The sequence below is a fragment of the Camelus dromedarius genome, chromosome 23, assembly GCF_036321535.1.
Source record: "Camelus dromedarius isolate mCamDro1 chromosome 23, mCamDro1.pat, whole genome shotgun sequence".
NCBI lineage: Eukaryota > Metazoa > Chordata > Mammalia > Artiodactyla > Camelidae > Camelus > Camelus dromedarius.
Window position 1 is genome coordinate 11,387,926 of NC_087458.1, and position 25,881 is coordinate 11,413,806.

General features: G+C 43.1%; 1 protein-coding gene and 1 pseudogene across 8 annotated transcripts in view; both read left to right on the forward strand.

Annotated features, from left to right (window-relative positions):
* Positions 1 to 16,074, forward strand: part of LOC105092686 (low affinity immunoglobulin gamma Fc region receptor II) — a 55,321-nt gene extending 39,247 nt beyond the window's left edge. The window contains exons 2-10 of one of the 8 annotated variants that reach the window (XR_010377516.1): positions 784 to 995; positions 4,874 to 4,894; positions 5,236 to 5,493; positions 10,382 to 10,636; positions 11,325 to 11,447; positions 13,652 to 13,708; positions 14,978 to 15,114; positions 15,676 to 15,713; positions 15,837 to 16,074. Coding sequence is in view for 6 of the 8 variants with exons in the window: in XM_064477922.1 (XP_064333992.1) it covers positions 884 to 995; positions 4,874 to 4,894; positions 5,236 to 5,493; positions 10,382 to 10,636; positions 11,325 to 11,447; positions 13,652 to 13,708; positions 15,676 to 15,713; positions 15,837 to 15,923 (951 nt within the window). In the remaining 2 variants the exon portion in view is untranslated. Of the gene's footprint in view, positions 1 to 783; positions 996 to 4,873; positions 4,895 to 5,235; positions 5,494 to 10,381; positions 10,637 to 11,324; positions 11,448 to 13,651; positions 13,709 to 14,855; positions 15,115 to 15,675; positions 15,714 to 15,836 lie in introns of those variants that run through there. The other 7 variants (XR_010377517.1, XM_064477923.1, XM_064477922.1 and 4 more) reach the window with 7 other exon arrangements.
* LOC116148097 (polyhomeotic-like protein 1) lies at positions 5,500 to 9,752 on the forward strand (annotated as a pseudogene).
* Positions 16,075 to 25,881: the final 9,807 nt, after the last annotated feature.

Genomic DNA, 25,881 nt, shown 5'->3' on the forward strand with positions numbered 1-25,881 from the left:
ACATATTTAGCTCAAAATGTCAATAGAACTGAGGCTGAGAAAGCCCACTTCAAGGGTAGGCATGATAATCTTCGTTTATACAGATGAGGAACCTGTAGTTCTGAGAAGCAACCTGGCATCCAAAACTAGACTTATACAGCTCCGAAGCCCTGCTCTTTCACCGTGCCGTAGCGGTGACAACAGTGATGGGAAAGGAGGTGGCAAAGGCAAAGAATCAGGGCACACGTTTGTGCTCAAAAGATATTTAATGAAGAAATGAGTAAAAGAATGAAAGCAAAGGGGAATAAGAGGATGGGTGTGATCATTCTATTGCCACCCTGTCACACCTCTTTGTCCTGGTTCCACAAATCCAAAAATGAGTCACGATTATGATAATAAAGAAAATCAAATGATGGGGGGAGGCCTCCCGCTGCTAGGCTCTATCTCAGGAGGAGTCTGATTCCAATGCCTGGGTCTCCAAATGGATCTAGAAATATGAGAAGTCTGCTGGCACACTATCCTCCATCACTTTTTCTAAAAAGAGACAGAAAGGAGGCTCTGAGCTGAGTTTGGGTGACCATTCCTCTCTCTCTCCCAGAGGCTGAGCCCAGCTGTGGCCCCAGGGGAAGAGGAGAAAGTTGTTTCCCAGTTTCTACATTTTCCGTGAATTTGGAGATGGACTGAGCCAGATTTATTCATGGAAGTCTTGAAACTGCTGGGAGGGAACCACTGAGATGAAAGGAGGTGGAAGGGGAGGAGCCTATGATAATACAACACTTCTTTTCACTTCCTCTTTTACTCCAGAATTTGTCTGTCCTCTTGGGTGGAATCCATCAAGCCCTGAGAGAAGTCTGTGCTCGCAGTGCTGGTGCTGTCAGAGCCAACTCCTTTGCTCCGGGAGGTGATGGGGATCCCCTCATTCACAGCCCTCCCTGCTGCCGAGAGTGACCAGGCTGACTGCATGCCCTGCCATCCTTTGGGCCACATGCTACTGTGGACAGCCCTGCTATTCCTGGGTGAGTCAGGGCCCCCAGGAGGGACACTGGAGCAGGAACAGAGGCAGGTGCGCTTTTCTAACTCAGGTGCTGCCACCTTGGTTGGGGCTGAGCTTGGGCCAGGGTGAGGGGTGGCACGGGAAGCATGTCAGAAAAGTCAGGAGGCTGAAGGCAGGCTGATGAAAACCAAATAAACACAACCTTGCTGGCCTTGGCAAATTGTGAAATTGGCAGAGTTTGGTGTTTGTTTGTTTGTTTCTGTTTTTTTCCCTAGTCTTCTGCCGAATCTCACTGAGCACCCAGGTCCCTGGTGCTTGGACACCCCTAATAGCAGAGCCAGCTCTGAGGAAAGTCTAGTGACCTACACTTGAAGGACTAATGAGTGGCCAGGGTGTTTTCCTTCTGTAGAAATTTGTGTTTCAGTGGGACCAAATCTTAGGCAGGAAGGCTAATGCTGTCTCTTACAAAAGGAGGTAGGGGAAGCAGTTAAACATATTGTGGTGGTGGGGGCAGTAGCCATTCTCTGTGCCCCTGAAACCACTTCAGGCAGCAGAAGCCTGTTCTCTTTATGTGCAAGGTGATTCCCTGGGAAGAAGCACAAGAATGTCTGGGTTATCCAGGGAATGGTGCTCAGAGAATACCTAAACTGGGCAATTCTGGAATCATCAATTGTGGGACCAGGAAAATCATGCATGCCTCCTGCACTGCACACAGATGGGGAACAGTCACTGATCAAAGAGAAAGCCAGGATCCTAGGCCAAGATCGAGTGCTACTTTCTGACCATGTTCTCAGCTGTGACCAAGGCCTGATGATGCCTGTGGGAGGAAGAGTCTAAGGAAGGCCAAATGGGGGAATGTCTCCTTTAGCTCAGTTTCTGGAGTTTCCACCCTCAAATCCCCTGAAATATAGCCCCAGAGGAAGACACACGGCCACTCTCCAAGTTATGTGCTAGGATTGATAGTAAAATTTGGTCAGCTCTGGAAGCACTCGGCCCTCAATGCTGGATGACACTGGGACAGGAGGTGGAGGTGAGGAAGAGGGCGTATGTCCCCGTGAGCAGGATGAAATGGAATGCAGTAGAATAACGTGGTAAAATGAGCATGGAATGACCTCATTTTTCACACGGAGAAGCTCAGGCCTGGAGAGGCGGTATGCTTCCCCACCTCAGCTAACAGTGCTACCAGTGTGGCTCTTGGTAAGACTTCTGGGAGAGACTTTTGGTATTTTCCTCCATTTCGTCTTTCACTAAGTCACCAAGGATTTACTCCATCTTTTCCATTCTTATCTGGGCCACCATATTTACATCTTCATTGCTCAGTAACTCGATTTTTACAGCACCTTCTGATCCATTCTTGACTGCTCCTGCCTCCTCTTCCCTGAATCCATGCTGCACACCGAGGCCATGACATCATCAAGTGCAGCTCTGGTTGAGTTGCTGCACTTCATCAGAGCCGTCAGTGCTCCTCCGCTGCCTGCTTAATAAAGCTCCAGTTCTTCTCTTCCAGCCATGTCCCCACGCCCCAAGTGGGTTTTTCTCTAGAGCCAGGCGAGGTGTACACTGCACTCTCTGCTCTTCACAGATTCTACAAACTGCTTTGTTTAAACATTAAACATATGCTGTGTGTGGGCTCCGTTCTAGGACTTGGGGATTTATCATTGAGCAAGACAGAAGCTTTCTTGACCTAAAGCATGAGATCTGTGTCTTTCTCGCAATGACTATATTGAGTATGATCATATTTAGTATTCACTATTACTTGTTGAACGTGGAATGAATAAATGGAATGGTGACTTCTCTCTGCATTTCTGCCTCTTAACTTGTTTCTTTTCTTTCTCGTCCTCTTAGTATCTACTTCCCTACATTGTCACCTTGTCAATCCTACACTCTGGTTTTTAGCTTTCATTCCATGTCAATAATTTCCAAACCTATCTTTCTTGCTTGTGTCAAGTACAATTTAAAATTGATTAGTCAGCTCAGAAACAAAACATATTCATAATCCAACTATCATTTTCCCCTCACAAACGTTCTCCTCCTCACATTTATATTTCTGTGGGCACAACTAACCTTTTTCCTTGTCACACACTTATATCACTCCCACATCTCATCAAGTCCAGATTCTCTTGGTTCTGCCTGTTAAATTTGTCTCCTGTCCACGTCCTCATCTCCATTTCCTATAGTCAATACAACTTTGGGCTCTCTTATCTCTCACCTAAATGGATTCAGTGAATAATTTACAGAGCATCAGCAAATAAAATTAATATGCCTACCAACCTCTTGGAGCTTACATTCTCCTGAGGGGTATAAACAATAAATAAACCCACAGAAATGCATAAATACAAATGTGAAAATGGCTATGAAGATGTAAACAGGATACTCTGATAAGAGCAGTTGTTGTGGGGGGATGAGAGAGCAGTCCACTTAAACAGGATAATATGGAAAAAAATTTTCTGAGGAACTGACATTTAGTCTGGGACATGAAGCATGATAATAATTAAGCCATTTGAAGATACAAAGGAAACAGGTTTAGAGTAGAGGGGTCAGCATACACAAAAGTCCCAAATTTGAAGAATTTAAAGAGATCTGGTGTTACTGGAGGTCAGTGAGTAGGGGAAGAGGGACTCGAAATGAAGCCAGAGAGGTGAGCAGAGGTCGTGTCAGGTGTGGCCTTATAAACATTTACATTTTCTTTTAAGAGTAAAGAAAGACCATTGAAGGCTTGTAAGCAGGGGAGTGATATTAGCTGATTTGATACTTTAAAAATAACTCTAGCTTCTCTTTGGGGAATGACTTGTAGGGGGAACAAAAAGGGAAGAGACAGGTTAGGAGATGGGAGAAAGTAGAGTCATGGGCATAGAGTGAAGTAGATGGATTCAAGAACTAAGTGGAAGCAGAATCAGCAAGACTTACTGGTGCGAAGGTGGATGGGGTTTGGGAGGGAGGAATAAAGGAGGACTTGCAGGTTTCAGGCATGAGTACCTGGGTAGATAGCGAAGATGAATACTCATATGGGGGAATCGGGAGAGAAAAAGAATGTGTCCACTTGATTTGACAGCACAGAAGTCATTGGTGATTTTCACAAGAAAAGTTTTAGTGGACCAGAGAAGGTGGAGTTCAAATGTCAGAGAATGAAACAGTGATTGGAAGGAGAAGAAATGAGGACAGCCTATGTAGAAGAAAAGAACTGAGAAATCAGGCTGGGAAAGGGAGCAGAGAAATAATTTTGGTATTACATCTGGCATCAAGTGAGATATTTTTTTCTTTTAATGAAAGATCCTGGATTACATTTATGTTGATGGGAAAGATCTAGCTGACAAGGAGAAATGGGTGATGCAGAAGAGAAAAGGAATAACAGAGAGAGGGAAATTCTTGAGAGGGTGAAAGACAATGTGACCAAGAATACAGACTGACCACAGAGAGGAGGAGCAATATTGTCCCCAGCGTAACCAAGAAAGGAGATGCAGAAAGGTTAGGCAACTTAGTTGGGGGAAGATGTGAGATCTCCTGGCTAACTGCTCTTGTTTTCTCCATTAAGGATGAAGGAAGGCATCACCTTTAAGTGAGAGGGGGCTGGGAGCAGAGGACTGGGAAGTTTGAGGAGTGAGGAAAAGATGAGTGTCACCACCAACCAGAGCAGCAGAGCAAATTTACTAGAGAAAAGTGTTAGAATGAGAGTTTAGTGTCCTTTTGAGTATGGAGACAGTAAATTTATAGAGAAACCAATCTGGTCATTGTGTGGTAGTTTCATTAACACACAGCTGAACAAGTAAAGGACAATACGAGTGAATGTGATGCCGACAGAAAAAGGCAAGAGAATTAAGGAGATTTGCAAAGAGGTGATTATTTATAATGATGAATCATGAACTCCAAACTCTGGGCTGATTGCTGCTGTCTCTCTTACAGCTCCTGCTGCTGGGACACCTGGTAAGTACTCCACCCACACCCTCCCTAGCTACCCTCTCTCTCTGCTCCCAGCACCCTGTCCAGCTCTGAATACACCAGCAACCCAGGACCAAAGTAGAGCTAGGAAAGGGTAATTGTTCCCACAAGATGCCCTGCTCCCCACGCCCCATACAACTCCTTTTTCATTCTCTTCTTACCAGTGAAGCCGGGAATGGGCTGCCTGAGTAGGAGGAACTGCCCTCAGTTACAGAACAGTTCTGGATTGGGTTCCTATCTTGATGTCTCCAGCACAGCCACAGTTTCCCATTGTCTGAGATTTGGGGTCCCCTTCCCTCAGGCTGCATCCTCTCTCTTCCCCTCAGCAGGTCTCCCGAAGGCTGTGGTGAACCTTCAGTCCAAATGGGTCAACGTTCTCCAGGAGGATGATGTGATGTTGATGTGCCAAGGGACCAACAACCCTGGGGATGACTTCACCCAGTGGTTCCATAATGGAAGCTCCATCCCAACCCAGGTAGAGCTCAGCTACAGCTTTAAGGCCAGCAGCAAAGACAGCGGGGACTACAAGTGCCAGACGGGCCAGACCAGCCTCAGTGACCCTGTGCATCTGGATGTGATTTCCGGTCAGTGGAGCAAGGCCTGGGGGGTCAAGGAGAGATGAAATTTGCTTACATGGCAGAGGTTTTTAGGAAAAAGGGTGGCTTATGTACTGGGAAGCATGGCTGTGAGTTGTTTGGAGTCATTTTTGTCCACTCATTTCCCTTTTTGCCACCCCCTTTGCTTAGTATGTGTGGTGGGGTGGAAGTTCCTAAGAAATTTCTCTGAATGGCTCTTTTGCCTCAGTTCTGACTGAGCAAGAAGATGACAAGGCCACAAGTAGGCAGGCGGGTGTGAAAGAAGCAGAAAGAAATCCCTAATTCATAGAAATCCTTCCATTTTCACAGCAGAGGCAAATACACAGACAGACCACAACTGAGTCCTGGTCCTGGAAATTACTAGCCATGTAAACATGGTGGTTTCATTTACCTTGGAGCCTCATTTTCCACATCTGCTCAGTGGAGGTACTACTGCCTCCCCCGTTAGGTTCTGGTGAGAATCAGCATTTCCCTGCTCCTCTGCCCTCTGTGCAACTTGAGGTGAACATTGTGTTTTAACCGTCTCTGTATTTCAGGGTCCTGACACAGGGCAGGGCTTAATAAATGTTTGCTGAATAGATGAGTGATTCTCCAAAGCTCCCGGCAAGAAATAGGTTCTCCATAAAGAAAAGCTGAAACGTGACTATGACGAATACTGTCACTGGTACTCTTCACTTAGTCCCCTTCCGTTACCTGCTTCCCAACTTGTCCTCAAAAGTACGTAATACACCAGGTGGGCCTCAGCCCCAGTCCTGCCATCTTTACCCTCTGGGCTTAGCAGGATAAGACAGTCCTGGAGGGAAGCCCCAGAGGCCTGGCAGAGCCTCAATCTCAGTGCCCCTGCCCTTCTAGGAAGGGGTGGAGGCGAAGGGATCCCTCCCCTGAGACTGAGAGTCCCCATCCAGCCACCAGGTCTGGTGACAAGGAACCCTGCACATGAGGTGGACACCATCGTGGAAGACCTGGGTGGAGAGCTAGATGTGCAGCCTTGAGCCCGAGCACCAGCCTTTGGGACCCTGGGCCACTACCATGGAGACGAGAGCCAACAGTACTCCAGCTGCACTGATGGGAGTCCCCACTCAGGTGACAGCGCTCAGCCCCAGAGAGTTCAATGCCACTGTGAGAACAGCAAGTAGAGCAGGCCCTGCAGGCAGTGCTGTGACAGCTTCTTGGGCTCAGTATTTCTACCAGTTTATGTCCAGCAGCAGCTCACCAGGACCCAGCTGCAGAGCCACAACTGCTGTTCAGCAGGCCAGCTCCCCCAAACACCAGCACTACACAGCAGCTGACCACCACCACCCAGGCCTTAGTCAGTCTGGTCACAACACCAGCCACCCAACTTACCAGCCAATCCCAGGGTGTGAGCTCTCCCTGCATTATCACTTCGACCCAATCCGTGCTACTGGGAAACATGGCCTCCTCCCTGCTCACCCTGTCTCAGGCCCACATGTATCAAAGGCTACCACTGGGAAACCAGTTCCATGTAATCCAGACTCTGGGCTGAAATGTGCCTTTAGCTTCTCAACTCATCCTGATGCTTATGGGACAGTGGCTACAGCCCAGCAGAGGGTGCCATCTCCTCAGGCTCCTGGAGTCCATGCAGGTGCAGATCAGGTGCAGAACTTGCCAGTAAAGAACGAGCAGGCCTCAGCCCAAGACTCCACTCAGAAAACTGTTTAGCCTCTTTGTCTTTAGCCTCTCTCAGGCCTCAAGCTAGGACCTAGTTGTGGCTTAGTCTTCCTCTGAGGCCTCAGGTGAGTTCTTTAGTCTTACCAGATGGTGGGGATAGTGGAAATAGCATTCTAAGGTTCATGGGTCCAGGAGTAAGTGGCCACACACCTGGGCCTTTGGGTCAGTTGCCCTCCTCAGGAATAGGTGGTGGTGGGAGCCGTCTCATGAAGCACACAGGAGTGGTGGAGCCCATGCCTGCATCCCAAACAGTGACTGTGATTCAGGACAGCTAGACAGGCAGAAAGTGCAGTGGCCAAGAAGACAGAAGCAGATGGGAGTGTTCGACAGGACATGGCCATGAACCTGACATGCACAGCTACACATGCTCTCAGCCAGACCCTTATTAGCTCAGTCTCCCACCCACAGCCCCAGCCCCATTCACTGATTTAGACACAGCAACAGATCCAGCTCTTGGAGAAGCAGGTGATGATCCAGCAGCAGACCACCTTGCTGACCACCAGCAACAGCTCCAGCCCTGTCAGTTCCGGTTCTCCTCCACACAGCTCTGCACCTCTAGCTGGTGCAGCAGCAGCAGCCACAACTCTCACGGCCCCTCAGTCACCATAACCCAGGTCTCTGTTGTCTTCTACATGCAGTCTGTGCACCTGCCAGGCAAACCCAGACACTGGCCATCAAACACAAGGAGGGAGACTATGTCTCTACATTGGGCTCAATGCTCTCACCAAGGCTTCTCCAGTCGCAGAGAGCCCCAAGGCCATGGAGAAGAAGAGCAGTTAGGAGAAGCTGAGCAGTGACCAGGGGGAATGCTAACTCACCAAACATTCCCACTGTCCATCAGCACCACCTCCTACACTAGCCATGGTGTCCAGACAAATGGGTGACTCAAACCTCCACAAGACATTGTGAAGCCCCAGATGCTCACCCACATGATTCAGGGCTTTGGTAACCAGGATGGAGCAGAACCTTTTCCAGTGGGTTGTTCTCTGTTACTGTAAGAGTCTAAGAAGCCACTACAGACTGGCCTCCCTACAGGATTGAATGAAAATCAGTCAGGTGGCCACTAGGGAGGGGACAGTCCATCTGCTGAGTGGTCAAGAAGACAAATCTCCCAAAGTCCCAGCACTGTGGGAAGTACATGCCTGCAGAACAGTTTTGTGGCTCCAAATTTTTCTGATGCATGAATTGCACTAAGAGGTACAGTGTAAGCTGTAGCTGCCAGTTCTGGCGAAGAGGAAAAAAAATGAAAGTGTTTCAAGAAGCCCAGTATGCTCACATTCACCAGTGTGGTTCCCACTGCTACTCCTCTGACATCATGAATGCTAAGTTCCAGGGCAAGTGCCAATGCCATAAAGAGCTTCTACCTGTAGTTCAGAGAATTCCAGTTATGACGAACCGCTCTCCCCAACCTCCCTGGGCCTTTGTCAGTGAAAGCTGGGCATGGGGAACGTGACCAGGGAACCTCCATATGGCTCTGCCTACACCAGGATTCATGGCATCAATCCTGTGTTCCTGCCCAGTAATCTTAGCTACTGGAGTGCAGATGATTGTGTGAATGTATCGCCTCTTGACAAGGCTTCCAGGAGTGGAGGAAGAGTTTTGTTCCCAGAAGATTGATGGAAGCCCCTTTTATTACTTAAAGAACGTCTCATGAGTGCCATGAACATGAAGCTGGGCCCTGCCCTCGACATCTGTGCCAAGAAATTGCCCTCAAGGAGATGTAAGGTGGCCCTCTTGCACAAATCAGCCTGAGGCAGACACTCTACACTGTCCAGGTTACAACCTGGTACCAGTAGAAGCCTTTGCTGGGAAGAAAGTGCTGTTCTAATGATGCTCACCTTCCGTAGAGGGGATTACCCAGACAGGGAAGAGAAGTGCAGGGATTGGTTGCTGGTGCTACATGGAAGCAGCTCTGACATTTTCTCTGGGTTCTACTTCATTTAAAAAGATCTTTACAATTCTCAGCATTCCCATCTACCCCAATCCAACATTTATAAGAGAGGCAGTCTAGAGAAGCAGGACTGTTCACCTAATCCTGGAGTGAACTGTCTACCCAGGGCCTGATTCTCCAAGGGGAGGAATACACAGGATGGTGGTCAGGGAATGGGTGGGACGCAAGGTGCCTGGGAGGGGTGGGGTCTTCTAGCTTGTGTGACACAAGGAGCAAGATCCAGTCTCCCCACCTTCCTTCTGGATTGTCCCTCTGCAGCTGTGGCGCAGAGTTTTCTCTTTGTTGTCACTCATTCCCTCAGTATTGAACATTTTCTCCTGCATCTGTGGCAGACTGACCAGCCAGTGTAGAGACTTGGTTGGCATCATTCTGATCTGCTGCAGGGACTACGTGTGTTTGACTAACACGTGTGGCTGTTGTCATTTTTCCTCATCCTCTGGCTCCCTTCCAATGTGTTTGTTGTTTTCTGCCCTTTCTTTCCAATTCCAACTCTGCTCTGTCCTATAGCTTTAGGAAGAGGGGTGTGTGAGCTGAGGTCAGGAGTGTAAGTTAAGTACCCACCTTAGCCTGTAAATCCTATACAACAAAAAAATTTTTAAATGTTCTTCTTCAGTAAAAGGATGAAAATTGGGGGAGAAAAAAGTACACAGCAGGCTAATGGCCCACCCATGTAACTGCTGCCTCTAGACAAAGACCCTGCTAAAGTGAAATTCCACATTTACTAACATGCACCAAATAAGGTAATTAATATTTGTTGGATGTCCATGACTTTCCCCTAAAACGTATGTCTCTGCTGTGTCCCCTGCACATGTTGTCTCCTGTGTCAGACCGGATCCACCCTCCCTCCCTCAGAGAAGGCACTGTACTCCAGGTTCTCTGGTATCCTTCCTGCAAAGGCCCACTGGGCAGCATGAAGCTGCAGCTGGCTTCTCCCAGGACAGGAACGAGAGGACAAGGGTATCCTGAAGGCCTGCTGTGTGCCAGGAACTATTGTAGATAGGTAATGGTATGATTGTGACCATTTTCACAAACAAGGAAACTGAGACCTGGAAGAGTGAAATTACTTGCCCAAGATTACAGAGCTCATAAGTAATGAAGCCAGAATTAGAGACCAGGGCTGTCTGATTTCAGACTTTAGCTCTTCTCTCCACATGTAATGTCCCACCATAAGGATGGTCTGGGCCTCGGAGCTGAGTCAAGACCTCCTGGGTCCTGTGGTCCCTTTGTGTCTTTCAGACTGGCTGCTGCTCCAGACCCCTAGCCTGGTGTTCCAGGAAGGGGAACCCATCGTGCTGAGGTGCCACAGCTGGAAAGACAAGCCTCTGTATAAGGTCACATTCTTCCACAATAGAAAATCCATGAAGTTTTCCTTTGTGTATTCCAACTTCTCTATCCCACAAGCAAACTTCAGTCACAATGGCGAGTACTACTGCACAGGATTTATCGGGCAGATGCAGCACTCGTCACAGCCTGTGACCATCACTGTCCAAGGTGGGAACTCCGTCAAGATGAAAGGAGGGGAGGGAAAAGGAGGATGGACAATTAGGATCAGGTTCTATGGACCTACAAGGGGATCTGAGAAATGCCAGAGCAGCAAACTTGGGCACTGAGGCAAAGAGCAGGGGTATGGGCATCTTGCTAAGTACTGGCCAGAGATCGGAGCACTCAGCTTCCAGGCCATAGGTGACAAGGCTATTGCTCCACTTTGAAATGTAGAGCACAGCAGCGGAACAGAGCTCCCTCCTTGGTGCCGATGTTCCCTAAGCTCCCGGACATTCCTCAGAACTGAGGTTTTCCTCATTTCTTCTCATGTCCTGTTATGTCCATTCACTCCAAAAGCCATGTCATGTCCCTAACAGTTCAAGGCTGTGCTGGATACACTGATGGAGGCTTCAGATCCACCCTCCCTGCTGTCCCCAAGAGGCTAAGAGGAATACTTCATTTGCCTTACACACTTGACAGTGTGCCTCACTTGTTTAGCTGCGAAATCTGGGTATGGGGGAGGAGGCACAAGTCCAGTCAGAGACATCCCGTGCGCGTGAGATTGGGGGAGGAAGTGAGCGTTGCACCTGGGGGTGACCCAGGCACAAAGCAGCTCCAGGTATAGCGCTAGGGGAGGGCAGGGAGGGTGAGGTGGGACAGACAGGGTGCTGCCTGTCCTGAGGTCTGTCTTCCCCAGGGTCCAGCTTGAGCAGTTCCTCGCTGGTGATGATCGTGGTGGCTGTGGTCGCTGGGATTGCTGCAGTGGCTATTGTTGCCACCGTAGTAGCCCGGCTCCGCCTGAGGCGAAAGCAGATTTCAGGTTTGTGGCTCCTCTTGCTCCCTCTTGTTATCAGTTCCCATTTAGCCAAGGCCATAACCCTAAATATTGTCAGAACCCTTCTCTCTGGGCTTAGAGATTCCTTGGCATTCAGATATAGTTCCATACTTCATTCATTCATTTACCCATTCATTCAACAAGGCCTGAACAAACTTGCTTATGTGTCAAGCACTGTGATAGACTCTGTGGACAACACCAAGATAAAGAATTCCGTCTCTGCCATCAAGGAGTTCATAGTATTGTGAGGAAGACAGAGGGACAAATAGATCCTTTTAATCAGAGGGGGTAAGTTCAGTATTAGAGAAGGCAAAGGCTATGATTGTGGGGGCAGGGGGGGACTCCAGGGGACAGAAGAGCCCGAATAACTCAGCATAGGCAATTAGAGAAGGTTTCACAGTGGGGTGGTGGTGTACAGCGAATGAATCACACCCTGTGGTGCTAGACTGCCTGAGTTCAAGTCTCAGCAACTCAGCCCACCAGCTGAATAACATTGGATGGGTTAATCAATGTGTTGAGAAGTTAGAGCTGGTATATTAATTTAAGAGTATGCAGATTATGACCTAAATGAGGAGGCACAAGCCACCCACCCACATGGGGTCAGCGTCCAAGCTCCCTGATTGGGGAAGTGAAAACCCCAGAGTCATTTTGATTGAAAGCACAATTTCAATAAACTTACACAAAGGAATTAGAGTCACAAGATTTGCTAATTATAGATCCCAGAAATGGGAGGGGGGTGGCAGTCCTCTGTCCCAGGTCATGGGTGAGCAGGAGAGAGAGAACAGGTAGCAAGCAGCCATTACTTATAAGGTGATTAGGTGGGAGGACACTAACTTTTTTGTGGGCTTACGTCTAGGTAGTAACTTTAAACGTGCCCCAGGAAAAGCAAAGCAAGAACTTACGGCAGGAATCCTAAACTCATGTCCTTATCTTAAATGTTCAGGCTCTGAGTATAAGCAGGGTTATGATACTGTAAAATGTCTAGGCAGCAACTCAGGTAAACAAAGTTGTTTTGTTTTTCCAAGAAAATGAAAGTTGTTTTCTCATCACATTCAAATTCCCTGTGCCAAAGTTTCATTGTCTGAGAAATGGGGGACATGAATAGATCTGACCTCACAGGGTTGTGAAGATGAACGAGTCTGGAGCTCTTATAATAGGACATAGTAAACAGCACATAAGTATGAGTTGTTATCATTATGGTGGAGGTGATGTTCCAGGGTAGCTGTTAACCAGGCCAAGAGGGCTAGATGAGCATTCCAGGCATGGGGACTAAGACGTGGAAATGAGAAACACCGTGGCTAGGATAGGGGTCGGGAAAGAGTAAGGAGGGTGCTCTAAGCAGTTTGACGCCCCTGAAGTCATAAATTGTGAGGGAGAAAAAGAAGACAGCAGAAGCAAGGCAGAAAGATGGGCAGCAGCTGGGTCATGGAATCCATGGAGGCTACCTTAGGGAACTAAGCTGTCTTCCAAAGGGGCTGGCAAGAACACAGGAGGGTAGGAACCACATCTCCTTATTCTGCACTTTTCCCCCAGCACCTAGCACAGTGCTAGCCACACAGCAAGATGCTTAATAAGCATTTGTTCATTGACTGATCAGCTGAAGAACTTCAGCTCTCGGAAAGCAGCCTCCTTCCCCCTTAGTACTAATGTAAAAGAGCTGAGAGAGAAGGGAGGGCGCCTTAGAAATCTAATAAGCAAATTGTCACAGTTCTTAACACTAACAAGCTAGCTTGCTAGTGAGAGAAAGCACTAAAGACACCAGGACATAGAGAAAGTAAAGGGAAAAAAAAGACTCAGAGCACTGACAAAGAGAAAATAATACTACGAATGTCTCATAAAGCACTTTGCAGTTGGTTCATAGCCAAGACCTCAGTTACTGATGATAAGTAAACGTAGAGATACAGGGAGAGTTACAGAGAGGGAGAAAGAGGCATTTTTTAAAAGGCAGAGGAAATGTAAGAAAGCTGCACTGGAAGGACCTTTCTGACAGTTAGCCTAGCCAACTTATATGCCCCTAGAACAGCCCATTTCCAGGGTAGGGCAGTCCCTGCGGAGTAGGGAGGAGAGAAGGCGTCTTTGAGGGAGAAGGGTCTGTGTTGGTTCTAACCCAATCTTTCCTCTGGTCCTTGGTCCTGAAGATCTCAGACCCCATCCCATAATCCTACTAACCTCCTATGTGCCCCTCCTAGCTCTCCCAGGAACCCCTGAGCACAGGGAAATGGGAGAGCCCCTCCCTGAGGAACCAGGTGAGTGCAGCTCCCCCTCTGGGGGCTCAGTGACACCCTACCTTGTGCAGCAAGAAGTGGCTTGTGTGAGTTCCGCTGAGAGCACAGGAGAGGGAGGGGGCAGAGGGAGGTGGGCAGGGGCTCAAATCTCTTGGTCAGTTCTGAGACTAACTCCTGGGCCTAAAGAGGATGTCACTGGAGATGGGGAGAAGATGAACACCTGTCCCAGGTAGAGAAGGGAGGGCTGTGTCCAGGTTTCTGGGGCTGGAAATGCTGTAGATATTTCCAGAGCAGGAGATCAGAGATATTTGGGTCTTTCTGAGGAGTTTGGCAGAGCTGGCACTAGATGGGTGTTAGAAGTTGTAAGACTGAGGCAAATAGGCTTAAGGGGGTAGGATTCTAAGGGGAAAGGAGGAGGAGGCCTAGGGAATCAACCCTAGATTTGCTGCAGAGTGATGGGATAAGGTAATAGGGCTCAGGTCTTAGTGGAACATTAAGAGGAGATTTTAGCCTGAGGAAGTTCCAGGGTACTAGGTGCATTAGTGGGCTTTACTTTATGGGCAGAGGTAAACCTCCTGTAGGTTTATTAACTAGCTCTGTCACCATCATAGAGTGGGATCTTCAGTGTCATTCCCCATCATGGGGTTTAGTCACTTCGCTGAGGGAGTAAGTGGGTTGTCCTGGATGACCTCTAAGCCCTTCCAAGCCTGACATTCTGAGCATCAGTGACCATCCAACCCCTGGCTCAAGTGGGAGTGCATAAAAGGAGCAGGAGTATTCCAGGCGACTTCTGGATTGTAGTTAAAGCCAGAGCACGAAGAAACCTGGATCTTTCTCGCGGTGGGGGTGGGGGAGCTCCCAGACAGCAAAAACAGACAGGGAAAAGAGGCCCTCGAGGACTCCACCTCAGATGGCTGGAGTAAGACTCAGAGCGGAGCCAACAGATTTGAGAGCTTTAGCAAAATGGCCCAGCTGTCCAGCTGCGCTTTGAGCAAGACCCCTATGTCCCTTAGCCAAGCCAAGTAGGGACAGGGGCCTGAGTCTGCACCAGGGCCAAACTCATGTAAGAAAAAAGCCCAAACACAAGTGGATTAGCCACTTTGACATTTGGTTCTACCTACACTGGTATAAATACATTTCACTATTTCACAAGGCATTTATTTCACAGGAAGGCACGGGGGCTAATGGTTTCCCAAAAGGCACAGCCAGAAGGCTGATGGTTTCCCAAAAGGTTGCTGGGAATGTGGAGGAATGCAGTAGAAGGAGAATTCAGGACGTGGTTTGTTCCAGAATTTGGAGCATGGAACACAGGGACTCCTTTTGTCCTGGAGATGAATGAAGACACTAGATGCATTGTCTCAGACTCCTCCCCCACTTCCTGAGGAATGCTGCTTTGCAGATACTGAGGCTGCTTTTGCACTGGCGAAGTGAGTTTCTTGGCAAAAACATGAGGAAATTTGGATGTGTTTTAGATGTTTACCAGGGAGAGTACTGACCGGCTTGCTTGCTTCCTTCTGTCCTTCCCTCCAGCCTCCCTTGCTCACTCTCACTCTCGTGCTGCCTTTCTTTTGGATGCAGCGAGGATCAAAATTCCAACAGAGATATACTACAGCAGGCCAATGTAGAAAGGCCACTTCTGGGGCTGGCAAAAATTTGGACTTTACTTCACTCTGATACCGAACACCCCCCACCTCTTCCCCAGTATCTCAGATCCCCCAAGCTGCCTGGTTTGCTTCGAGGAAAACTCAGCAATCCTCTGAAAAAAAGGCAGCACAAATGACTGCCTCCCTTTGCCAGTGCAGCCAGTCAGGGAGGTCATGTCTGGGATATCGAGGGTGAGGTGGTGAATGAAGCTCTTGGTCTACAGGCCTGAACTGGGGATGGTGGTCCTCGCCTCAGGCCTGATTTGGGCTTTGGTTTTGCAGCAGCACGGGTGGGCCTCATGTTACAGAAATGCCCTGGCTGATCTCTGTTCTTTTCGCCCACAGCCAATCTCAATGATGCTGAAGAGGCTGCCAAAGCTGAGGTGAGCCATCCCAGCCACCTGCTTTTTCTTCTCCCTCCTCCCTTCTCCCCAGCCACCTCTTCTGTTGCCTCCATTCCTCTGACCTCTCCATGGATCCTCATTGCTCCTTTCTGCTTTCTCTAGGCTGAGAATACAGTCACCTATTCACTTCTCTTGCACCCGGAAGTTGCAGAGGAAGAAACAGAGCCAGACTACCAGAATCACCTTTAGTTTTCATTGCCTTGCCTGAGACTTGGGGAAGAGAATCAGAGAGACCAGGATCTGGTGTCCTTCTTTGGAACTGCCTCTTTTTGTCCTCTTGGAGAAGGCAGCTCCATAAATTCATGTATTACTTTTATAATAAAATACTATACAAACAACATTTCCTTTGCCTTTTAAATTCTGTATTGGTTTGAGGGTAGCCTGGTTTGGGACTGTTTCTTTGCAATGGTAAGATTCTTGGGAAGATAGTAATGGGTAGGAGGTGGAGGAGAGGAAAGATTTGGAGTATAGCACGAGTGTTCCTCTTCTTAAAACAGAATAGCCTTCTTCCAATAAATCTGTGTACTTGTTTCCATGTCTTCTTCCCCTTCCTCCCATGGCAAGTAAACAATCACATTGTTTCGCAACACCAGTTCTCTGGAAGCCAAGCTTAAGATAAATCCTCAGCAGAGACTGCTGACTCTTCCTGCCCTGCTCTTCTGTTATTGTTACCAACAGTTACCAGAAGAATGTGACCTTCTCCGAGAAGCCATCCCCACAAGTTAGAAACATGACTGACAGCTTCTTTGGGAGTTTGGTGGGTGCCCTTGGAGAAGACTTGTTTTGTTTTTGTTTTTCCTAAGACTCTAACACGGCTTCACTGTGCAACATTCTTGCATTCAGGATTTAGCAGCTCCCTCTGTTGGGTAATTTCCATAGCTTTCTATAATACTCACATACCAGATTGCACACTCACATATTGCTATTAAAATAAGGAATAGTAATTGCAATTACTGGATTACTGAGGGCTTACTTTATGCCAAACTATGTGCTTTAGAGTTAGAGAGTTTGAGCCATTCATATTTCTTCTTTTATAATTTTCTTGTTCACATACTCATGCACATTTTTATAGTAACAGTGTATGTCCCTTTATGAATAAATCACATAGTTCAACTTATTTTATTCATATGTAAAGTATTTAACTACACTAATTTTTAAAATAAAAGTAAAATATAGATCAACAAAAAAAAAAAGATAATTAATGTCATCTATAAATCCACAACCAGAAATAATCAATGCTAACACCTAAAAGATGTCAATTCACAGTCCTATCTGTAGCAATATGTATAAGTATTTGGATTTTTTAATTTGTATCACATTATATTTTTACTTGTTCACAAATACACACAGGCAAAAATTCATGCTCATTGTAAGCACATAAGATCAAATAATACAGACATATAAGGAGGAAAAGTGAGGGTTCCATTTTGTCCTCACTCCCCAATCCTGTTCCCCTTTCTATGGGTAGCCACTGTTGAACATTTGGTGGTTATTTCTTGATTTTTTTTGCAATGCATCTAATACATATTTATAGTTTTTTAAAATACCATAAATGGGATCACACTTTACAAATGCTTATGCAGTTGGTACTTTGATTATAGTATTTTATGGAGCTCTTTCTATGGAAGTATTTTCTTTTTAATGATTATATAGTATTCCACAGTACAATGCTATGCTATATTTTATTTAACCAACATGTTAAATATTACCACTTTTTCATTTTTATACACAATGCTGCAATGAACAACATTCTTGGATGATGTATTTGACCACATGTGTATTTCTGCAGGATAAATTCCTAGAGGTAAAATCATTGACTCAAAGGGTACTCTCATATTGTCTTTTTAAAAAGCAATTTACAGTCCTCCCAAAGTATGCTGGAGTGCCCATTTCCTGCTCCTCTTTTCAGTGTTGAGCACTTTGAATTTTTAATTTTTGCCAATCTGATTATAATGGACTATTTCCTACCCAGTATGAATTTCCCCTGATTCTAGTAACAGAGCCTGATTTCTCTTTGGCTAAATAGCTCTTTCCCTCCCCTCTCAGTCCATGTGGGTAGGAGGGCTGCCTTCATCTCTGATTCCAGAGGAGAACAGGCACCCCAGGCTGGGCCAATCAGGTGCTGTTTCCTTGGAATTTAAATCTTGAGCAGAGTGACACTATGACTGAAAATAGGTGAAGTTCATTCATCCCAATGGCACTGCCCAGATGAGACCAACCTCAATCTGTCGTTTCTTATAGCTTCCAGGATCCTTCAACTTCCTCTTTTATCAGTTAATTTAGATTTGATAGAATTCTCCTATGATATCTAATATGCTGATACCTTTTTCTTTTCTTTTCTTTTTTTTTGGTTGGGGGATAATTAGATTTATTTATTTATTTTAATGGCGGTACTGGAGATTGAACCCAGGACCTCATGCATGATAAACACATACTCTACTACTGAGCTGTACCCTCCCCACCTTGATACCTTTTTTAGAATAGAACTTTGACAAACTTTTTTTTCCCTGTCATTATTGGTCTGATCAGGCTTTTCTATCTCCTTTAGAGCCAATTTTGAAAAAATGTTACTCTCCTAGAAAATCATCCATTTTATTGGTATACAGCTGTACACTGTATTTTCTTCTATTTTTTGGTATAATTGCTATGTCTGTATTTATATTCCCCTCTCATACCTAGCTTTTGGGCTTGCTTTCTTTTATCAGGTGACTTCAACTGGAAATAACAGGAAATCTGATTCAAATTGGATTAAACGATAAGAAAATGCATTATCTTACACAACAAAAAGTTCAAAGACAGGGCGTCTCCAGTACTCTGGATCCACTTTTCTGCAGTCCTCTGGGCGTTCCCCTGGGCATAGCAGCGTGGCAACTCCAGCAGTTCTAGGCATCACTCCTGAAGATCTAGAGAAAGAAAGAGGCTACCTCTTCTATGTGTCTCTTAAAAGTGAGAAAACCTTTCTCCAGCAATCTTTCCACTGTATCATATTGGTCAGGACTGCGTCACATGCCACTACTAAATCAATCACTAGAAAGGGGAATAACTTACTTAACTTAATCATTTTGAGGTGCAATAATTTTTGGAGAGTCAACCACCTTAACCATTAAATCTATTTATCTTAATCAAGCTTGCCAAAGGTTTGTCTTTTTTTTTAGTCTTGTCATAACTTTTGACTCAATGATCAAGTCTTTGTCTTTTGTTTGTTTTCTAATATATTATTTCTTTTTTCTATTTTATTTAGATTTACTGTATTATTCATTTATTTCTACACTTCTGTTTTTAAACAAATTCACAAAAGGCTATAACCTTCTCTCTTATTGCCATTTTGGGCACATCCTTTAGATTTTGTTATACATATCTGATATTGCTATTTTTTTCTAAATAATCTATAACTTTTGTTTTGTTTTCTTTGTAACTCAAGGTTTATTTAAAAGAGTGTTTCATTTTGTTTGTTTGCTTTATTTCCAAGGTGGGTGAGCACTGTCTTTTTTGTGTTATTTTCCACTTTTATTGCACAGTGATGTGGCCTGTATGATTTTTCTGCTGTGAATGTTTTAAACGTTAATGTGAAGACAATGCTTTCTTTTGTTTTCAAATAAATTTAAAATTTTCTACTAAAGTAACACACACATAATTTGAATTGTATAACAGAATAAAAGGCATACAATGAGAAATAACTGTTTCTTGCCTCTTTCCTTACATCCCCTCGCTCTTGTTCCCCAGAACTTCCCTTCAGCAGTTTTTTGTATTTAAGCCCCTGTTCCTAGATTTTATATCTTCCTATTTCTTGGCTTACTTTCTTGCTTGGCTGGAGCATGTTTGCCAGGGTGTCCTGAGAAAGGGCGCCTGGGTAGTATAGCAGCTGCCACTGATTCCCCACTTCATATCCATCACTCAACTCACCTGAGTTCGCCTGCATTTGCTAACTGGTTCAATTTCTTCTGAGAATTAAACTATGGTGAAGAAGAATTAGTCATTTGGAAACACCTACTCCCCCTTGTTTTGAGAGAGACCCCCGGAGTCTAACTTCTCCTTTTTCAAACCTTCCAGCTATTCCCTTATTTCAAAATCATTCCCGATCCATATCTTGTCTCATACCTAATTCCTCCAATTGCTGAACTTTTCTGGGAACTTCTAGGAAAATTTCCTTCTTCTCAGGAGCATTCCCCTCATTTGGGAAATAAAATCAATTACCTGTAACTCAATTTTCTACAAAAGCATGACCAAGATTTGTGCTCATCCCAATGTTACTTCATAGATATTAAACAAAATATTGTTAAATGATTGAATACTGAAGAGACATCTTTATATCTCTTTATCTTAATCAGACTTGTCAAAGGCCTATTTCTTTGGTCTTTTCACAGAATTAACTTTTGGTTTTTTGATCACATCTTTTGTTTGCTTTTTTTCATGTACATTGAAATCTCTTCTATATTTGTAATAATTTTTAGTCTTGAATGATATTCCCTTTATTATTTCTAATTTTGCATTTTTCAATACCAAGGAATATGTATAGACTTAAAGTCACCAATGATATTTGCTCCACTAGACTAGTCTCTTGTTTATTCCTGTGTCCACTGGAATTATATATACCTTCATTTCTTTTTAATTTTTGCTGAAAAGCACAGTTTCATGAGAGTATTTAAATTATACAAGTATTTATATCAGTAAGATGACTTAAATGTCATCAAATATCTTGTAACATGTAGTCCTGTAACTACTGTTAGTCAAATAAATTAAATACTTCAATTTACAATCACATATCCAATGAAAACCTCTTTTAATAGAGCATGCTTTTGGTGTTGAGTCTAAGAATTCTTTGCTTAGCGTTAGATCCTAAAGACATTTCTCCTGTATTTTTGTAAAAGTTTTATTGTTTTACATTTTATATTTATGTCCATGATCCATTTTGAGTTCGTTTTTTATGAGACTTAAATTGAGGTTCTTTGTTTTGCTATGAATTACTAATTACTCAAGCAACCATTTATTGAAAAACAAGTCTTTCCTCATTGAATTACTTCTGCACCTTTGTGCAGAAAAATCTGTTTGGCATATTTGTGTGGGTCTATTTCTGGTTCTCTGTTGTATTCCATCAGTTTATGTGTCTATCCCTCTGCCAATCAAGTCTTGATTACTGTAGATTTATTCCTCTCACTTTATTCTTTTTCAACATTATTTTTGCTATTCTGGTTCCTTTGTCTTTCCATGTACATTGTAGAATAAAACTGTTTATATCTACAAAAATATCTTGCTAGGATTTTGACAGGAATTGTGTTAAACCTATATATTAGTTTCAAGAGAAATGACTTTTTTACCATGTTAAGTTTTCTAATCCATGATCATAGTATGTCTCTCCATTTATTTAGATTAAAATTTCTTCATCAGTATTGTCTAATTTTCAGCATACAAATCCTGTACATGTTTTGTTAGATTTACACCTGTTATTTCTTTTTAGTGATTTTAAATGGTGTTGAATTTTTAATTTCAGAGTCTATGTGTTCATTGCTAAACACACAGAAATACAATTGATTTTTAAACATTTATCTGTGTCCTGCAAACTTGCTGGATATTCACTTATTAGATATAGGAGTTTTTTACTGAGTTCTTCAGATCTTTTACACAGACCATCTCATGTACATGTGGGGATACTTTAATTTCTTTCTTCCCAACCTGAAAGCCTTTTTATTTCATTTTCTTTTTTTATTAAACTGGCTAGAATTTTTAGCACCATGTTGAGTAAGAGTGGTGAGAGCATACATCTTTGCCTTGTTCCCTGTCTCATGGGTAAATCATGCAGTCTTTCACTGTTAAGTATGATATTATCTGTAGGTCTCTGGTAAATGCTCTTTATCAAGTTGAGGAAGTTCCTTTCTATTCCTGCCCCACCCCACCCCACCCCAGCCTTTTTTCCTGAGACTTGTTGTCATGAATGGGTGTTGATTTTGTCAAGTGCTTTTTTTTGCATTGATTGGCATGATCATCTGATTTTTCTTTTTTAGTTTGTTAATATGGCAGATTACATTGAATAATTTTTTAAATACTCAAACATCCTTACATCCTAGGAATAAACCCCATTTGGCCATAGTGTATAATTCTTTTTTATATGTTGTAAAATTCTATTTGCTAATATTTTTGTTAATATTTATTAAGAAATTTTCCATTTATATTCATAAGAGCTATTAGTCTTTAATTTTCTTTTTATATATGTGTTAAATCCATATTTATTTAGAGCCAAGGACATCTTGGTTCTAGACCAAAGCCAGGCAAAAAAATACACACTGTTTTCAAGTACCTGAGGAACCAAGATAGTTGTTCCTAGATAATGTTATAAATTTCCTTCTCAGCATTACCTTAACTGTGTCCCATAAGTTTTGATATGTTGTATTTTCATTTTCATTCAGTTCACTGAATTTTAAAATTTCTCTTGATGCTTTCTTTTTGACCCATGTATTATTTGGAAGAATGTTGTTTAGTTTCCAAGTGTTTAGAGATTTTTCTGTTCTCTTTCTGTTTGATTCCATTCTGTCTGGAAAACATACTCTTTATGATGTCAATTCTTTCAAATTTGTTGAATTGTTGTTTTTTTTGTTTTTGTTTTGTTTTTGCCTAGGATGTGGTCCAGCTTAGTATATATTCCATGGATACTTGAAAAGAATGTGTGTTCTGCTGTTACTAGGGGAAGTGTTCTAAAAATATTGATTAGATTCTGTTGGTTGATGGTGTTGTTGAGTTCTTCTGTATCCTGTTACTTTTCTGTCTAGTTGTTTTATTGATTGTTGAGGGGAGAAGTGTTAAGCTTCCAACTGTAATTATGGATTTGTCAAGTTCTCCTTCTATTCTATCATTTTGGCTTCACGTATTTTGCAGCTCTATTGTTTGCTACATATAAATGTAGGATCTTTTTGGTAGATTGACACTTTTATCATTATACGGTGTCCCTCCCTGTTTCTGGTAATATTCTTTGCTCTGAAGTTTACTTTATCTGATGCTTTTGTGGGTATTGTGGAGCCACAGTTTTCCTGTGATGTTGCTGGAGTGGAACATTTATTGTCTGAATGGTTTTGGTCATGTTAAGCTGTTCCTTTTCTAGTCCTCTGGCTAGAGAGAACAGACTTCTTTCCCTGGGGCTTTTTTTTTTTTTTTTTTTGGTCAGTGTCATTAGTATTCTGGGTTGCTGATTTTCAACTCCAAATTTGAGGAAGCAAAAAGAAAACCCAGGGAACAAACCACTGTGTCATTCCTCAGGTCCTAAGGTCTCTAGTTTATCTACTTTCTTCTCCCCAGTGTTTAAGAATCTTATTTTTGTTTTACACATAATGTCCAGGATGTTTAGTTGTACTTAGCAGAAGAAACAGGGAAAAGTATCTCTTACGTGTATTCCCAGAAGATGTCTGAAGCTTTACATTTTTAATATGCATACTTAAACTTATATTTTCTATCAATCATAGAGTTAATCATGGTTTATATTTTCCTCCTGAACTTTTTGAGGGGAAAAGATCCAACCAAACTCTCCATAGGAAAACTCTCTAGAGGGAGGAATTATGTGTGATTTGTTTCCCCTTTATTTCCTTTTTCTGTGTTTTCTACACTTTCTACAATAAGCATACATCATTATAAATAACATTTGGAAGCTCAGTGTTCTATGTGATTTGTATTTCTATTATGAAGTAAAACTCTATTCATTTCTACATCTTTTCTACCAGTAACATAGAATTTTATAGGCCTTCTTTTTGCTTATAGTACTATCCAATAAAATTGCTGGTTTTAATGTTAAAAATGCAAGTCTTCCTACCTAATAAAAGGAGCCTTGGAAAGAGATGAATGAGATGTCTCCTTTCTCCTGACTCAAGAGAGGGAGCATTACCTTTCTGCATGATAAAGCTGGCTCAAAGAATCCAGTTTGATAAGATGTTCACCTGAAGACTTTGATAAAATATCAAAAGATCTAAAATGTTTTACACTTTTGGCTATCTTAATGTAACTGACATATCTGTATTTTTGCACAGAATAAATGCTTGTAAATTTGCTTCGTCAAATAGGAAGCGCTTACAGAAATGTTCACTTTCTCAGTCATGTGTGTTGGGGGAAAAAGGCTGTGGTTTTGTTAGATAGTCCACTTCAACAAAGAAACTGAGAGACATTTCAATTCATTAACAAGTAAATTAATGTGAGGCTGAGAGCGGCAGGTTGTGCTCTGTGCTGACAGGCCCAAATAAGGCAGCAAAGAGAAGGGAGATAGGGCATCATTTTGGGCTGCAGCAAGAGCCTGCTTGCCTCTGTGATGTACATCCTGCCAGCTCAGAATAACTGTTTTGCTGAATGAATCTGCAGAGCCATCATAAAGAGAGTAAGAAAACACACACACACACACACACACACACACACAAACACACACACACATAATTGTTTAATGTGGCCCAAGTACTTCAAGCTGTTTAAATTTTTCAAGGAGGAAGAGCCCAGGGCACTATCCTCTATGAAATATTCTTTTATTTGCTGCCAGCAATCAGATTATATAAGGAATAGCTCCAGGCATTATCTTCCAGGAATATATTTTCTTTATGGAAACGAGGCCCACCTGGCAGCCGGGTGAGTTTCCCATACTTCTAGTCTCCTGAGGGTAAGAAACTGGTTTTCTTTCGGAACTGCTCCCTGGAAGAGAAATTGGGTGAGAGGTCTGGTACATCTGAGAGCTCAGAACATCTCTGTACACGTTTTCTGAATGTGTGTTCTAAAACTTTAACTGTGAGTGAAACAGGCATCCAAAGAGAGGCATGTCAGTTCATGTCTGGCATGTCTGGAGACATCCAGCTTGAGCAACCTGAAACTGACCTGAGAGTATTTTTTCTTTTTTTCCTTCTTGTCCTCCCCTTTTCCCTTCCTCCCCTCCTCTCTCCTCTCTCCCTTCCCTCTCTCTCTTCTCTCTCTTCCTTTGTTCCTTCTTTCTCTTGGAAGAAATGTAAAAACAAGCCAAGTCAAGATGTGAGGAGTAACTTTGTGTGCTGCAATACATTTGTCAAATCTTAGGAATAAGATAGGTGGCATCACTATAGATCCTATAGATTTGCAGATACGGGCACTCAGTAGCCACAGTGCTGCTATAGACAGAAAAGGATTTTAAAAGAATTCCATGAAAAACTTTATGCCAATAAATTTGACACTTAGGCAAAATGTACAAATACATTTATAGACCAAACTATCCAAGTTTATTCAAGGAGAAATATATATCCTCAATAGTCTTATATCTATTGAAGAGATTGAATATATTACCAAAACTTTCCCACATAAAAACTTTGAGGTTTGGAGGGCTTCACTAGTGAATTCTAACAAACATTTAAGAAATATATAATACCAACTTTACACAGAGTTTTCCAGAAAATAAGAGGAAAGAACACTTCTCAACTCAGACATCTAGGCAAAGATGTTACAAGAAAAGACATCTGGGGACCAGTGTTTCTCATGAACATAGATGCAAAAATATTAAACCAAATTTTAGCAAACCCAGCAGTATAAAAAAAAAGACAATACATCTTGACTAATGCAAGGTTGGTTTTATATCCAAAAACCGCTTAATGTAATTCACTGTATTAATACAGTAAAAAAGGAACAGATGCAGAAAAAGCATTTGACGAAGTTCAACACCCAGTAATGATTAAAAAAAAAAAAAGCAGGAACAGAAGCAAACTTTCTTAACCTGATAAAAAGCATATACAAAAACCTACATCTAACATCATTAACAGTGAAAAACTACATGCTTTCTCCCCAAGATCAGAAACAAGGTGAAGATGTCTGCTCTCACCACTCTGATTCAACATTGTGCTGACAGTTTTAGCCAGTGAAATAAGGCAATAAAAAGAAAACTTTAAAATGCACAGATTGGAAAGGAAGAAATAAAATTGTCCCTATTTGAAAATGACCTACTGGTCTGTATAGAAAATCCCAAAGTATCTATATTTTAAAACTCTTATGACTAATAAGTGAGTTCAACAAGGTTACAAGGTCAATATACAAAACTGTTAGTATTTCTATAAACTAATAATGAATAATCAAAAATTAATTTTTTAAATACCATTTACAATAACATCAATAATATATAACATACTTAGGGATAAATTTAGTAAAAGATGTGCAAGATATATATACTAAA